At 36.0% G+C, this 16,586-nt stretch overlaps 1 protein-coding gene across 1 annotated transcript in view; it reads right to left on the reverse strand.

Moving 5' to 3' along the window:
• Positions 1–779: 779 nt before the first annotated feature.
• Positions 780–16,586, reverse strand: part of ADAM28 (ADAM metallopeptidase domain 28) — a 59,475-nt gene continuing 43,668 nt past the window's right edge. The window contains exons 15-22 of the mRNA XM_089912797.1: positions 15,017–15,119; positions 12,827–12,986; positions 12,037–12,117; positions 11,637–11,715; positions 5,356–5,464; positions 4,369–4,447; positions 3,024–3,086; positions 780–2,156 (exon numbers count right to left, since the gene is read on the reverse strand). Of these exons, the coding sequence (XP_089768923.1) occupies positions 2,082–2,156; positions 3,024–3,086; positions 4,369–4,447; positions 5,356–5,464; positions 11,637–11,715; positions 12,037–12,117; positions 12,827–12,986; positions 15,017–15,119 (749 nt within the window). The 3' untranslated portion in view covers positions 780–2,081. The remainder of the gene's footprint in view (positions 2,157–3,023; positions 3,087–4,368; positions 4,448–5,355; positions 5,465–11,636; positions 11,716–12,036; positions 12,118–12,826; positions 12,987–15,016; positions 15,120–16,586) is intronic.

The raw sequence follows: 16,586 nt of genomic DNA on the forward strand, positions 1-16,586 counted from the left end.
ATCACAACATGGCTGCAACAATACCAGATAGATAGGATATCCAAATAGCCAGAAGGGACAAGGATATCTTTCCTAGAAATTCCCCAGCATATCTCCTGTCTTGCCCATTGGCAAAAAGGGGGGGGGGATGGGGGTAGGGTGGGTTAATACACTTACCTCTAAATCAATCAACCACTGGTAAAGGAAATGAGATTATTATGATTGACTTAGAATGATGATAGAGATGTATCCAGGAGATGGTGTTAGGATTATCTTTTTTGTTTAATTTTTTATTTTATATTGGAGTATAGTTGATTTACAATGTTGTCTTAGTTTCAGGTGTACAGCAAAGTGATTTAGTTCTACATATTCATTTATCTATTCTTTTTCAGATTCTTTTCCCATATAGGTTATTACAGAGATGATCTCTTCATGCATGCGTGAAAATGGAAATGCATATGGAAAACTGAACAAAATTTGGCTTCTGAAAAGCAAGAAAGGAGTTTTTGGTAAGGCAACCTACAATGTTTGTTTGTTTGTTCCATCACCAGTCAGCTAAGCTGATGGTTGCTGTGGGCAATGTGATTCCAGTGTTGACAAACCATTTGATTACTTTTAAAATGCTGGAGATCTGGATGTTTATGCAGGATCTCCCAAGTTTTAAATATTGGCAATACATTCAAAACATTAAAAAATACTTTTTGGCCAAAATCATTGAGGCCAAATAAAATAAATCTGCAGTCCAGACACATCCTGCTGGTCAGCAGTTTACAACTTCTGGTTTACGTTATTAATTTATTTAACTAAAACTTAGTTAGAAAGTACTACTAAGTTTCTACTAAAACTACTTAGAAAGTAATGTTCACTTTAAGCTTACCAGTAACTGAATTATACAAATTTCTATGAAAAAACAATTTAATTAATAAAGTCTTAATCAGTTGTAGTGAACTTCCAATGACACAGCTAATAAGAATTCCAGAAGATGATAATGTAGGGTAGGAAAAAGACATGATATAAACCAGAGCATGTTTGTATAATTTTCTTTGTAACTGAGGGTTCTAATTTGACAGTTTCAGGGTTAAAACAGTTAAGCTATTGCTAGTCATCCAATGAGGAGTATACAATTTTCTCCCATCCTTCCCAGTTTCCTGTGATTTCTTGTTTTTTGTTTTCATTAGAGGGTGAATTAATTCCTACTGAATGAGAAAATCAAGGTGCTCAAAACCCTTTAACAAATATTAGTCAACATCACAGTAAAAAAGCAGGGGTGGGGGGTGGGAAAGGTTAGGAAATTCACCTAATTAGAGATTTCAGCTTTATAACTCTTTCTTTAGAGCCATCCTCTTTCCCCTGAGTATAGAGAACAGAAAATTTTAATTCATACAAAGATTATCAAGAGTATGTCTCTCTTGAAAGTTTTATGTCTTCAAAGTATAATCAAGAAATAGTAACGTCCTTGAGTGTCAAGAGCAATATTAGTACATTTCTTTTCCATCCAGATGGTCCAGTCTTCTAAGTTGATCATTTACCCACCAATCCTTGCTTAGCTGTTACTTCAGACTTTTGGATTGGAGCCCTAAAATAAGACAGAACTCTTAAATAATGAACTTTTCCTAAAAATTTAGATATTACATAACTTTGAACTATTAAGAAATTAAAATGATTTCTCTGTAGTCACTCTTCCTATTCTGTAGCTTGATACTTCACAGTGAAGGAGTGGAAACATAAGAGGGTAGAGAAAGGAGAGAAAAACATCACAACTGGGATTCAACTATCCACCCGGCCACTTATCAGTTGTAGAGGGCGGGGCATCAGGAGAATTATGCCATGCTGGGTAATTTTTCTGTGGAGAATTTCCTCCATCTCACTATCCCTGGGTAATTTTTCTGAGAAAACAAAGAATATTGGGGTCATCATCACTTTCTAGCAAAGACCCTTATGTCTTCTTTCTCTTGGTTTTTGTCCAAGCTCAGAAGGAAGACATATACTAGGACCCAAAATATACTCATATAGACACGGTCCTTAGTGAGCATCTTCTAGGAAGCCATGGTTAGCACTTCTGTCATTGATTCTAGGAGGGCTACAAGATTAGAATAGTTTGGTTATAGATCTCTTTTAAGTGTAGATATTGGCTTATCCTTGAAAACAGCAGAGGAAAGTCCTTTTGTGTCTTTATGCTATATTAGGGACAAAAATAATGGGAGGGCGTTAGAAATGCTGTGCAGTTCCCATCTTTGCTATACTTATTTCCTTATTTAAATCCTTCCTACCTCCTTGTCACTTATTTTAAATTCTACCCAACCCTCAGGGTCCAGTACAAATTCCAACCACTTAGTCAATGGACCTTCCTCTTACTTCCCCATTCCTACCCCATTCATTCCCCTCACCATACTTCTCTCAGTAGTATTGCCTGCTTTGGCACACGTAATATATGAGGAGTTAAGTGCTCCATATGCATATGACTTGTTTTCCCACCAAAAATGTAAAAATTATTGAAGAAAATGACCTTAAGTTTTAATTCCTTCTCATGTACTCACAACAAAGTACCAAGTATGAGGGGATATGTTCAGGATCCACTTGAGCGAATGACTACCTGTTACTTCATGAGTGCTTGGCTTTTATTCTGGGTTTGCCTTCATGTGCTCCGTTTTTCATACCCTTCCTCCTCTAGAAAACTGTGAATAATATAGACCTTATTCTGTCTAGAATAAACAAGTACAGTCTAATTTATAATACAATTTTGTATCCTCCAAAATGAGCGTCTAGAAACTAACCTGTGAAGGAGACAGTTCAACTTCTACAGCAGAACCATTTATCATTTCTTAACAATTATGTAACAGTAGAACTATTTTTAACAGTAAAAAATTAATAGCCATTCTAATTTGTAGACAGTGAGTAGGCCTTCTTTCTCAGATATTCCCATGGGCTATGGTATCTCAGGTTAGCTTAGCATATCCTGAAAGGGAACCCAGAGATCTGAAGACACCCTTCACATGGGGCACAAGAGACATTTAAAACACCGTCAGTGACCATCTGATACTTACAAGGAAAGAGAATGACACAGATGTAGGAATCAGCGGTGGAGAAAAATCTGGCTTCGTAATTAGCTAGTAAGAAGGTTAAAAAAAAAAAAATTAAAAAATGGGGCCTCGAAAACAGGTGTGCTTAACGGAAAGGCTTAAATCACTTTCAGAAACGGAGAACTAGGCATCTTCTAAACCTGTACATTTAATTGCTTTCACTAAGGTGCGCACATGCAGTTCAAAAACAAGCTCAATGCCAACAGACATAGGATGAAGACGGCATTCTGTGAAGCAGATCGGTTCTCTTCTTTAATGAATTAGCTTTTCAGACCCAGTAGCTCAGGTTGAAGGGTTAAATTTAGTAGTATAATGGAAAGGCAAGCTCGTATTTCGTCTTTTCAAAACGTTTTGCAGAAGAATCCATATTTTCTATGAATATTCACACAGATCTGAACATTCTCCTGAAGAAATAATTGGGCATTGCGGGTTATGTCTTTCACTAGTATTCCCCTGAGGTGAGATTGGAAGGGATTTTTAAGAGACGTTACCAACTCACAACAGAAGCTGGAGGCGCATCCTTCTCTGCCAGGAGCTCAGGTGTGTCAAGCTTCATCTAAAAAGAAAAAAATAAAATTTTAAAATGGGTTTATATGAAATCATGTGTGTGAAAACTTTGAAAATTGTAAAGCACTATAGAATTTAAAGAATGCTTCATTCAATAAAAATAAATTTTAAAAAACGATCGGTGTCTTAATTTCAGCTTCCAAATAAGCACCCCTTCCTGATGTGAGCTCAGAACTAAGATGACACTAAGAGATTGGATGGAAAATCACAGTGGCCCAGCTGCTGCATTCTGCTGTGTACAGAGCTATCAGAGATGGGTAAGTTTCCATCAAAAACATTATTACCAATGTCATTGTCATTAGGCAATTGCCACTTAAATTTTTAAACTTGCAGGACACAACTAGGGCATTAAGGATTATACATATTACAGGTGTTGTCATACAAGTATACATATTGTCATTATTGGGATATTGCAAAAGGAATAAGGAATCAACCTAGAATCCCACAGAGAGAAAGAGAGAGAGCTGGCATCTGCCCTCCCCTTTCTCTTTATTCTCTTTGCATTTTGTGAACCCCAGCAAAGCAGCCCCTGAATTGTAGAGAGACTCTTTTGCATTGAACAAAAGGCAAAGGTGAACTTTCTGAATGTGTAGTTCAGAGCTCACAGTCCTTGCTACATACTAACTAGTGAGATGGATTTGTAAAACACTGCTGAGTAGAAATGACAGCTAGCTGGTCAGGACAAGACTGAGAGAATCACAAACTGGGACCCAGGGCAAACACAGTACAGACTATGGTTCACCTCTTGGGGTTGAACAGCCTTCGCCGTCTGTGGTTTCCTCTTCTGCTTGTATGGCCCGGTGTCAGTGGTAGACAGTGGCCTGTATGTGAAAACATATCATATAAACTGACTTAGAAATTCCTTCCATGTGAGAGGGAGATTCAAGAGATGTCTGCTAGTGTCCTCTGCCCATTGTTTCATACTTGGTAGTTGACTGGGTTTTCATCTGCTCCCTAGGGCATGCAGGTTTCCTTCTCTTGTAATTAATAATCATTACCACTAATTTTCTTTTCCATTCTCTACCAATCCCTGAAACCTAATAATGAAGATGCTGAATCCAACTTTTATCTAAATTATGCCATTTAATTAAAGATTTGTTTTATTCATTCAGTATTTATTAAAAGCCCATTCTGGGTGAATAAATCAATTTTTAAAAAATGCTAGAAAGAGACTGTAGTGTCAAGATTATCTTTGAAAGACTGACTGATCTATGTGCAAACCTAGACTCCATTACTTACTTTGTAAGACTTTGAACATGTTAGTTTATCTCCCTGAGCTTCTGTTTCCACATCAGTAAAAAAGTGAAGTGCCTGACCTTGCAGGATTGTTGTGAGGATCAATCTATAACACCTTTTCATCTATAAAATGGAAATAATAGTAACTGTTATTTCCCTATGAAGATTAAATGACATATGTGAAAGGGCTAAGCAGAGTGCTGGTCATAAAGCTATGATCGATACATTTTAGATACTGTATTTGGATAATGAGCATAAACATCTTTAATAATGAGAGTTGTTATTAATTATAAACGGTGATTAATAGAAGAGAAAAAGGAGATCTTACTGTGAAGAATTTCCCAATAAAAAGATAGCCTCTGGTCCAAGAAAAATGTATCTGTACTTATTTCTGAGTATTTGAAGTAAACTAAAATTAAATTGGATAATTTGGGTCCTTACATTTAAAGTGAATTAGAGGCCAGAAACGTCCCCAAGGCAAGATAATGCCTACCTCTGGACTTCCTTCTGCTTTCCTCTGGTGCTTTGGTATCGGGTTACTATAGCAACCACCACAAATATGACGGCCACAGGGAACAGCACCCCAACCACAATGGAGAAATCTGCAGCCAGGAGAACGAGGGCCTCGTGAGAATATGGGAAATTCACAAGTATACATCACACTGGTCCTTATTTCTTTATTTTTTTTGCGGCATGCGGGCCTCTCACTGCTGTGGCCTCTCCCGCTGCGGAGCACAGGCTCTGGACACGCAGGCTCAGCGGCCATGGCTCACGGGCCCAGCCGCTCCGCGGCATGTGGGATCTTCCCGGACCGGGGCACGAACCCGTGTCCCCTGCATCGGCAGGCGGACTCTCAACCACTGCGCCACCAGGGAAGCCCCCTTATTTCTTTATTTATCACAAACTCCGCCTACCTTTTCCCCAAAGGACATGCAGTCCCTGGAACATCTCTCATAGCCAGTAAAATGAAAATATATTTTGATAATGATTATTATAATATTATTTAGATAGGAGAAATTAAGAGGATGTCTAGGGAAAACATTTTACATGAGATAGGTAAAGCATCATACTACGGGGAATTCTTAGAAGGGATGATGTTTGTAATAAATTGAAAACAAAGGGCTGAAAGAATATGAAGTAAGGAGGATGCGGAAGAGGAGGGAAACATTGTTAAAATTCAGCCTTGGAATAAAACCAGTGAAAAGAATCTGAAGACTTGAAATCATATTCCTCTTAGTAGCAAGTAAGAAGCTGAGACGTGAAAAAGAGAATTGATGGATAACTGATAAGTGACAGACAGACAGGACATAAGTGAGTGTCCTGCTGACGTTTGCTCTATGGTGGAATTATTATGGACAAAAAAATTATGTGACCTTGTGAACTGGGGAATGGTTCTAACAAAGTTTTTCGGTTTATAGGGTGTTTTTTTACCTACTAATCTAATTAATGAATGCAACTTCAATCTTTTGCTATCTCATGTATTCATTTCTCTTATTATAATCTGAAAGCACAAAGACCAGGAGGTACAAGTTTGAAGAGCAATGCAAACAGCTACTGCTCTCTTACTACAGAGATGACGGAGATCAGTAAATGAATAATAAGAATGAGTTTTGCATAAATGCAAGAAAAGTTCACAAGTGTGAGCACACATGCGTGCAGAGAGATAGAGACCTCAGAAGTAGAATTCTAGGTAAGATAATAACAGTTCAAATACCTAATACTCTCTACCCTCCATAAAAATTCCTACCCAGAAAGTCAAAGGAAATAAAGTTCTGAGGCATCTGTGTTAGAAACAGTATAGATGCGTTCAGAATTTTAAAAGTGTACTTGCACTAACAACAGAATCGTAGCTATTTTCAAAAGAGTGACACGGTCCAGAGGAAATAAAGAGGAACTTGGCAGTACTTCACAGACATCCATAGTTTGAAAGGATGTGGTCTAGAGGTAAACCCGGGGCATCAGGCAGATGGAGAGTATTATAAAAGGAAGCAGGTTTACAGTTGAAGATGTCAGTGATTGAACAAAAAATACAGCCCTTTCTGTTTCTGGAAATGGTGGTCTAGGAAATTTGGACTAGCTCTCTCACTAAAAACAACGAATGAATTTTTAAAAAATCTTCCTAAAAGCACAGAAGTGCTGAAGAAATAGGGGGAAAATATTTTGGAGTGAGAGAAAATTACTTTGGAGTGAGAAAGCAGGAACTCAGAAACACAGGAAGGAAAACGATCATAAAATGAAGATCCGAAATGCGGAAAGGAATGAAAAGTAAATAAACCAAGAATGAACCTTAATGTAAACTGTGGACTTTGGATGATAATCACATGTCAATGTAGGTTCATTAATTGTAACAAATGTTCCACTCTGGTTGGGGGATGTTAGCGGTGGGAGATTGTGCATGTGTGGGGCAGGGATATAGGGGAAATCTCTGTACTTTCTGCTCAGTTTTACTGTGAACCTAAGACTGCTCTAAAAAGTAAAGTCTCTATTAAAAATAATAAAATGGAAATTTTTATGCTGGCCACGAAAAGAATATAAAATAAATGTATAATCTCCAAATTAATAAAAATAAAAATGAAGTGATTAAAATCCTCAGTAAGTCCATAAGAAAACAAGAAAGGAGAGAAAAAGGAACAGGAACCAGGCAGGACAAATAAAAAGCATATAATAAGATTGTAGATTACACCCAAATATATCAGTAATTACATTTAATTTGAATGGACTAAGTTTTAAAAAAAACGATTGAGACTAAAATTTTAAAATATATCTGTATTTTTTAAAATGAGAGACAGATATAAAACATGAGGATTCAGAAAGGATGAAAGTAAAAGTATGAAGAAAAAGTTATACCAAAGCAAAAGAGACCAAGAGAAATATGGTACAGCTATATTTTTCTCCAGGAACTGTGGACTTTAAAAGGCAAGAAGACTAGGGATACACAAAAGCATTTCATAATAACAAAAGTGTTAATTCACTGGGAAGAGCATGGTCTCAAAATATATAGGTACTGATAGAACCAGAAGTAATAGCCAAATTCACAGTTACAGTGGGGATTTTAACACTCTTGACTCAGTAATTGGTACAACAGACAAACAAGATATCAGTAAGGGTTAATATATTAAACACAATTAACAAACATGGCATTAAAAACATATGGAAAACACTGCACATAAGTGCAGAACACATATTTTTGTGTTCATAGACAGAACACTTACAATATGGGCTTATGCTGGGTCATAGAGCAAGTGTCAACAAATTTCAGCATATTCTCAACACAGGTTTTCTGATCCCTATGGAATTATGCTAAGTATTAATTTAACAGAAGCTAGAAAATCTCCATATGCATGTATGTTAAGAAATATATGTCTAAACAGTTCAAGGGCCAAAGAAGAAAGCAAATAGAAAATAATTTGAAACAAATGATAATGAAAATACCAATTACGATATGGTCTACAAACTGAAAATTAATGAGCCAAAGATTCCTTTCAAGATTTTTCTTTTAAAGATGAAATAAACTTAAGGAAATGGAATTGTATAAAGTAGAAATTGAAATAGCAAAAAAAATGTTAAAAAAGCAAATCATAAAGAATAATAAGTTTTAAAATTTTGTTAGGATAATATAAAAAAAGAGAAAAAACAATGCTACAGATACTATTGATATTGAAAAGATAAGTGAGTATTATGAGCAATCTTAAACCAAAACATTGACATTTAGGTGAAGTAGGTAAATGTCTAAGAAAAATATAACATAGTAAAACTTGCATAAGAAGAAATTAAATACCTGAAGGGTCTTATAGCTACTAAAGACACTGAATCTTTAACTAAAATATTGTCCAGAATTCTAGGCCTACATGGCTTACTGACAAGTTCTACCAGGTATTTAAGGAAAGAGTCTTCCATTCTTATACAAACTCTTCCAGAGAATTTAAATGAATGAAAATGCTCCACTTCATTTAATATGTCTAGCATAACCATGATACTCAAATTTAGCAAGTACAGGCATCACTCATGAACATGAAATAATAGCAAACATCATCCATCAGTATCCGTGAGAGCTATTTCCATGTTGGGTTTATCCAAAGTATGCACAGTTAGATAAATGTTCACATATCAATCAATTTATTTTGCAATACCAACAGAGTAAAGACGTAAAAATCTTAACCAATAAATAAAAAGTATTTGGTAAAATTCTTAGCAAACTAGAAATAGAAGTGAATTTTCTTGATCTAATGAAGAGGATCCAATATGTACAGAATACCTTCAGATAACAGGGCAAAATACTGAAAGTCTTTCCTAAGATTGGGAAAGAAACAAAGAGGCTTGCTATCTCTATTTCTATTCAGCATTGCACAGGAGTACTACTCAGTGAAGGAAAACAAGTATGAGAAATTAAAATGGTGAAGATTAGAGAAGAAGCAAAACTGTCATTTTTCTGAAACAGAATGATTGAATATGTAGAAAATCTAATGGAATCTACAAATAAATTACTAAAATTATTAAGAGAGGTTAGCAGACGTGCTTGATATAAAAATATACAAAAATTAGTTGACCTTCTATATTCTAGTAATAGTTGAAAAATATTTTTTCAAAAAATACCATTTAAAAATACAATAAAAATTAATTTCTTATAAAACAAATCAAACAAAATATATGTAAAATTTCTGTGGTGAAAACCATTGACTATTATTGGGCAAAATTAAAGAAGACTAAGTAAATGGATAGATATTTCATGTCAATAGGTTTGGAATTCAATATTTTATATATGCTCATTTTCTGCAAGTAAATCTATAGCTGTAGTTTACACTAAATTAAAACCCCAACAGGAATTGTGTGTGTAACTTGAGAATCTGATTATAAAATACATGTGGAAATACAAAAGCTAATAGCCAAGACATTCTTGAAGAACAATGTTAAAGGACCTCCTATAAGATAACAAAATTATTTTAAAGATACAATAATAAAAGAGTGTTATACTGGCATAAGGATAGCCAAACAGGGCCACCAGCAAAGAACAGATATCCCAGAACAACACACGTGCATGGACACACGTGCTTTATTAGAAAGTCATTTATGATATGAATAATGGTGTGACAACTGGGCATCTATCTGAGATAAAAACGAAATTGAACACTTTGTTGACACTTGCTCTATGACCCAGCATAAGCCCATATTGTAAGTGTTCTGTCTATGAACACAAAAATATGTGTTCTGCACTTATGTGCGGTGTTTTCCATATGTTTTTAATGCCATGTTTGTTAACTGTGTGTAATATATTAACCCTTACTGATACCTTGTTTGTTTGTTGTACCAATTACTGAGTCAAGAGTGTTAAAATCCCCCACTGTAACTGTGAATTTGGCTATTACTTCTGGTTCTATCAATACCTATATATTTTGAGACCATGCTGTTATCTACAGTAAAGTTTAGAATTGTATGTCTTCCCAGTGAATTAACACTTTTGTTATTATGAAATTGCACACTTTGTGTGCATCACACACAAAATAATTCCAGATACGTTATAGACTTAAATTTGAAAAGGCAATACAAAAATCCTTTTTAGAATATATGGGTATACATTCATAACTTCAGGATAGGAAAATTGTCCTTAAAAAGGACACAAAAAGATAAAAAACTAATCATCAAGGAAATGATTAACAAATTGACAACATTACAATTAAAAGCTTCTTTAGGGCTTCCCTGGTGGTGCAGTGGTTAAGAATCCTCCTGCCAATGCAGGGGACACGGGTTGAAGCCCTGGTCCGGGAAGATCCTACATGCCACGGAGCAACTAAGCCGGTGCACCACAACTACTGAGCCTGTGCTCCAGAGCCCGTGAGCCACAACTACTGAAGCCCGCGCGCCTAGAGCCCATGCTCCGCAACAAGAGAAGCCACCGCAATGAGAAGCCCACGCACAGCAACGAAGAGTAGCCCCTGCTCGCCGCAATTAGAGAAAGCCCGCGCAGCAACAAAGACCCAACGCAGCCAAAAATAGATTTTAAAAATAATAATAATTTTAAAAAGCTTCTTTAATCACATGACATCACGAAGAGAGTGAGAAAACACAGAATGAAGGGAGTTATTTGCAGCATATATAACTGAAAAAATAGCTTATATCAAGAATATATTAAAACTTACACAAGTTATTAAGGGGTCAGGGGAGACACCCAATAGAAGAATAAACAAAATGGCTTGAACAGATGCTTTGCAAAAAACAAAATCCAAATGGCCAAAAAATAAGAAAAGATTTTATTATTATTATTATTAGTTATAAAGAGCAAGTCAACCTAATCCCACATTGAAAGAAGGATCATACATACTGAAGAAAAACAGCCCAGGGAAATACAAGAGACAGGGTGAAAAAACAAAACAACTCGACTCAAAAGAAATAGAGATAATCTAGAGAACAAAGTGAACCTACAAAAATTATGTCATATTCTTAGAGTTTTATGAGGATATTATATCTAGTATACATTCAGTCAAGGCTGCTATGAAAATGGAACAATCATAAAGCAAGAAAATTTGGAAAATTAAAACAAAATGACAAATATAAAATTTCAAGAAATCTTTTTGTATGTAGCACAATAACATAAGAATGTGGAAAATATGATGAAAAAGTTGCTGTAGAAACTTTGGGGATTAATATTGTGGATTCAATATCTACAGAATAGGAATTCCAAGAGGAGTGGAGAAAAGACAATGAAATCTTACATAACAGGAAATAAAAGCTTGGAAGAGGAGAGTAATTTTCTCACATTCGATGTGCAATATTACTTACTGAAGACCATGGAAGAACCACCACAATCAGGAGGGGCCCATCCTTCTTTACACTGACATTGGAGCTTGTGGTCACACACCTAGAGGAGCAACGATCCTGTTAGTTTTCTCACTGGACTAATCCCCAACCCGAGGGTTGATTCATCCATAATTAAGTCCACTCCAAAAAAAGAATAACCTCTGCTCTGTAGCCTTTCAACTGTCTACGTAATGTATGAATCAGTAATAGTAATTTCAGTACCAGGTTCTTTGAAGGAATTTTTCATTGAATAAAACTAGTGAGGAGTTAGATAATAATTTTAATCATTCAACGCTGAAACATCATTTTAACATCATCCAAACTGTCTGACCTAAAATGACACAAGATTCAGCAAGCTTGGGGAAACATTGTCAAGACTTACAGCATGTCCTTTGCATTTAGAGGAGCAATTGGCCGATCTGTAAGTTCTTTCGACATCCACACATTCTGCATTAATGCAAACCTGAAAGTGATATGAAAAACACAAAGTAGACTTGAATGTCCAGTGGTTTCAGTTCTGCAAACTGTTGACTCTTTGGTATTTAGCCTTGTATTTTTAGTTACTATTATTGTTATCAAACTTGCCTTTTCATTAGGGAAATCACTGAATCCTTTTGAAAATAGGAATATGGAATCTAGATCATTTTTATAATAAAATATTTAGGAAGTCCTCTTTAAAGAAGATTTCCTTACTTCACGTCATATCTCATGGGTCATCTTTAATGCACCTCTTTAGTCCAACTCTGAAGACTGAGAGCACTGAGCTAAGCATTGCACATGGTACAAGGTACGCATCCTAAACAAAAATACTATGGAAAACATGGTAATATCACATCATCTCCAATATTAAGATAATTATCATTTATGTAAAAATAAATAGTATTGTTACGATTTTTTTCATTATTATCATCAGAATGGCTATCATGTATTGAGACCATACCAATTCGGGGGAAATAAAATTTACCTAAATTCAACAACCTAGTGCTAAGCACATAATAGGTACTTATTAAATAACACTGAAGGCAAGAATGCAGTCATGTATACATGAATGGCATAAACGTTACTTTGAAAAACTGTGCTCCATGAAACACAAGGAGGCCTTGAGAAGCAAGCAAACAAAATGAACAAACAACCAGAACATTTTGAGTAAAAGCCACCATTAATCAATGTACCTTATTCTCTCCACACTTGGTTCCATTGGCTACTATGCTGATTTCTTGACTGCTGTCTTCAGGTTCAAATGTTTTACATGTCAGGAACGTTATTATATGTCCTTTCCGGAGCAGATAATCTGACCCACCATTACAGAACAACTTCCCACACAGGGCATCACTGAAGAAAAGCCGAAATTTGTTGCCTTTGAAATAGCAGGATCCAAAATGCAGTTTTATACAAATGTACATCAGCTCCCTATCGATATTTAACTAATGGTATTTCCCCCTAGGGCAGAGACTTCTAGTTCTCCTTTATACCAATTTCCCCCTTATTCTTCAGTAATAGAACCACTGAATATTAGCAAGGCACAATGTTGCTCAAAAGAAAAATCCCATGTCTCTCATATTCCCAAATTTTGGCCAGTTGCCTAAATTCTAGCCAATGGGAAGGAAGCAGAATCTTAACTGCAGATTCTTGAGGGTGGCCTTACGTGAGGGTATATGTCCTCTTCTCAATATTTTCTCCTTTTTGCTTATTGGAATATGACGGTTGGAGTTGGAGAAGCCATCACAGACTGAGAGAAACATTTGGGAAAGGAGGTCATACGTATGATGGAGCAAGAAGCTATAAGGAGGATGGATGTCTAACATCATGGAGGGCACCTAGGAAATCAGTTTCTGTCTTGTTTCAGCTAAGGTTATTTATTGCCATGAAGGGCAGCAGAATAATTCTCTCGACTGTAGTTGTATCGGTATAAGGCTGAGCCTTGGTTGTCACTCCAAGGCATCGTGTGTTACTGGAAGAACCCCTGCAAATTCAGATGAAACTGCTCAGCGCTCACTAAAGCCTTGCCTTCACTAGCAAGGGGAAGAAAGTCATCGCCAACAAAATTGGAATCAATTGCTTTATGCAGAATTTAGAGGAATGCTGTGAAAAACTCTTCAGAGAGTGGTAGAATCAGATTCTTCTGATGTCTCTGAGGCTTTTAGATAATACCATTGAGGAGTGGAGAAAGGCATGCATTCTCTCCAGACTTGAGAGGGTGTTTTTCTTGAATCATTTAAGTAGAGCTTTATGAGGAAGGCTCTAGGACACAGGGACTTTCAGGCTTACTTCCCACTACAGCCAAAGACTATCAAGAAGTGACCAGGAGGTCAGCCTGTGGGAAGGAATGAAATGCTTGTGCCTCTGGTTGCAGAAATTATCCAGTGTTCACACAAAGTTATACAGGACAAGGGTGTATACACTCTACAGAGGAAAGATGGAGTTACCCTAGTCTCTTTTCCCTGTCACAACCTCTCAGACTAAATATTGCCACACTCCCACCCCACTCTCCCACACATATTGCCTTTTACATAATTTTCCCTGATTTCCTGTAAAGAAGAACCCACAGGGTATGATTATCTTTGAGGCTTAGACTCCCCAAGAGATGACCTTCTGTCCAAAATATAGTTTGTTTGGTAATATCTATCACTGAGAAAAATCAATGTTATTTTAATAGAAAATCTTTGAGAAATGCTGATTTTTTTCATTTAATCTCTGGTTACACATTAGTTTGTATGTGTAAAATTTGGAGCAGGTATAAAGTTTAATCTATTATCATTTGAATTTTAAAAGTCACCTTAAAATTACAGAATCAAAGGAAAATATATAGAAAAATCTCAAGTTCATTGCTTATGGTGTTCTATCATTTTTTTCAGACTATCAATACAAAAAGGACAACAAATTCTTTAGGTAACTTGTCAATCTTTCCCTTACTGTATTTTTTCTTTATAGAATGCCATGGCAAGTTTAAATAAAACTGTACCATCATCATATTGCTTATTTCTCTGAGTAGATACATATTTATACACTAGAATCAAAATGAAAGACACTAGATGGAAAAGCATCTAAAGTATACTGGAGAATCAGTGTGCAAATTTCCAACCAGGCCCATTTAACTATTGCATGCTCGGTCTCAAACATTCATTCTATTTAACAACAGCTGTACTTGGTGTCCTTTGAAGCATCCATTATGAGAGACAGGAAAAAGTGGATCATTCCCTATTTGTCTTTTTAACTCAGTGCCTAGCCTAAAATATAGCATATAATAGTCACTCAATGAATGTTTATCAAATTAATGATGTCCAAATTCACTTTCTCTTTAAATGGGATAAATCAGAATGTGTCAAAATGAGCAGGAAGGTTCAAATAACAAGGCCACTTACTTTGCTTTACAGGGAATGCGTGTGTCATCCACTTTTCGACAGTACCCGTAACTTGACCCATCTTCATTCCTGCTAAAACATGACTTATCTGCAACCTGGGTTCCTGGGACCAGGCATAGTCAGTAGGCACACAGTTGAAAAGAAAAGAGATAAATAGTTCAGTGCCATAAAGGATTCATGAAACAGAAAACCAGCATGAGGAATACGATTTTAAGCATCATCCCCTTGACCCTTCTTGGAAATATAGGTTGCACTAATTTGATATCAAGAGAGATGGCTGGAGTTAAAACAATCTTTTAGATAGCCTATTTTTGAATAATGGCTATCTAAATATTTGTAAACATCTGGATGATTGAAGACTTAGCTGGAAGAGCCGTAGTTATCGTAGTAGCAGCCCACAGGCAGATACTGGAATGTTATCCTGCTGGAGGGTGCAGCTGTGACAGGTACATGCTGTGCTTAGTCAAACTTCTACTCTGCCAGGCACAGAGATGAGCATCGCATGCTTAATTTCTCAGGTAATCTTCCTCAGATCCCCATCAACTGGGGCAACAGAACACAGTGGTTAAGAGCTCAGGCATTAAGTAAGAGCTGTGTGATCTTTGGCAAGTGCCTTAATCTCTTGGTTTGCTCTGTGTAAATATGAGGATTCTATAATAGTACCTCCCCCACAGCGTTATTATGAGAATTAAATGAGTTAATATATGTGAGCCACTGAGAAGAGTGCCTGGTCTGTAGTACATGGTTCAGAAAGAAAATGCTGGCTGAAAATCCTTTGTAAATAAATATACCTGGGTACCATTGCTAAGGAAAGGAGCACATTTTCTTTTTAGGTTGCACACACATTTTTCCAAATTCTCTGTGAAAAGATTGTACTAATTCATACTCTTACCAGAGCATATTAAAGTTTGTCACATCCTCACCAACACTAAGCATTAACTGTAACAAAGCTCTGCAATTTAACAAGTGTCGAAGATTAACTTGTCTTCATTTATATTTCTTACCATATATTGCATGTGCTGATGTATTAATAGTGTTTCATACTTCTTGCTAGTGAGTTAAAATGATTTTAATGTTTATTAAACACGTGTACTTCTTTATGATGAATTGCCTGTTTATTCCTTGGTCACATTTTCAATATTTGGAATTCCAAATGATTTACAGGAGGTTAAAGACAGTGATTTTTCCCCCTTGTATGTGTTATAAGACTTTTCAAACTTTGAAGACTAATTTAAAATAAATGTGTGATCCTTGTGAATTGTAAAATTTGAAATTTTATTTAGGCAAATCTATTTTTCTGGTCTTTTATAAAGGCCACCTTTAAATATATGATTTAAAAGTTCTTCTCTATTCCAATATTGGATAAATATATTCAACATTAATTCAACAGATCACTTGGAACATTTACTAAAGTCAGGCACTGTGCTAGGATACACTGGGAATAACAACTATGAACAAAACAGTGTCTAGGTACTAGAAAATTTACAGATTTGTAAGGGAGGCGATATTGAAGGGTCAGGCAAAAAGAAGAAAGTAATAGTTTTTATCGCAGTGATTTATAGCCAAGTAA

Source organism: Delphinapterus leucas, chromosome 6 (genome assembly GCF_059928025.1).
Source record: "Delphinapterus leucas isolate spDelLeu-1000000601 "Yukka" chromosome 6, BTC_Dleu_Yukka2, whole genome shotgun sequence".
In the NCBI taxonomy this organism is placed as follows: domain Eukaryota; kingdom Metazoa; phylum Chordata; class Mammalia; order Artiodactyla; family Monodontidae; genus Delphinapterus; species Delphinapterus leucas.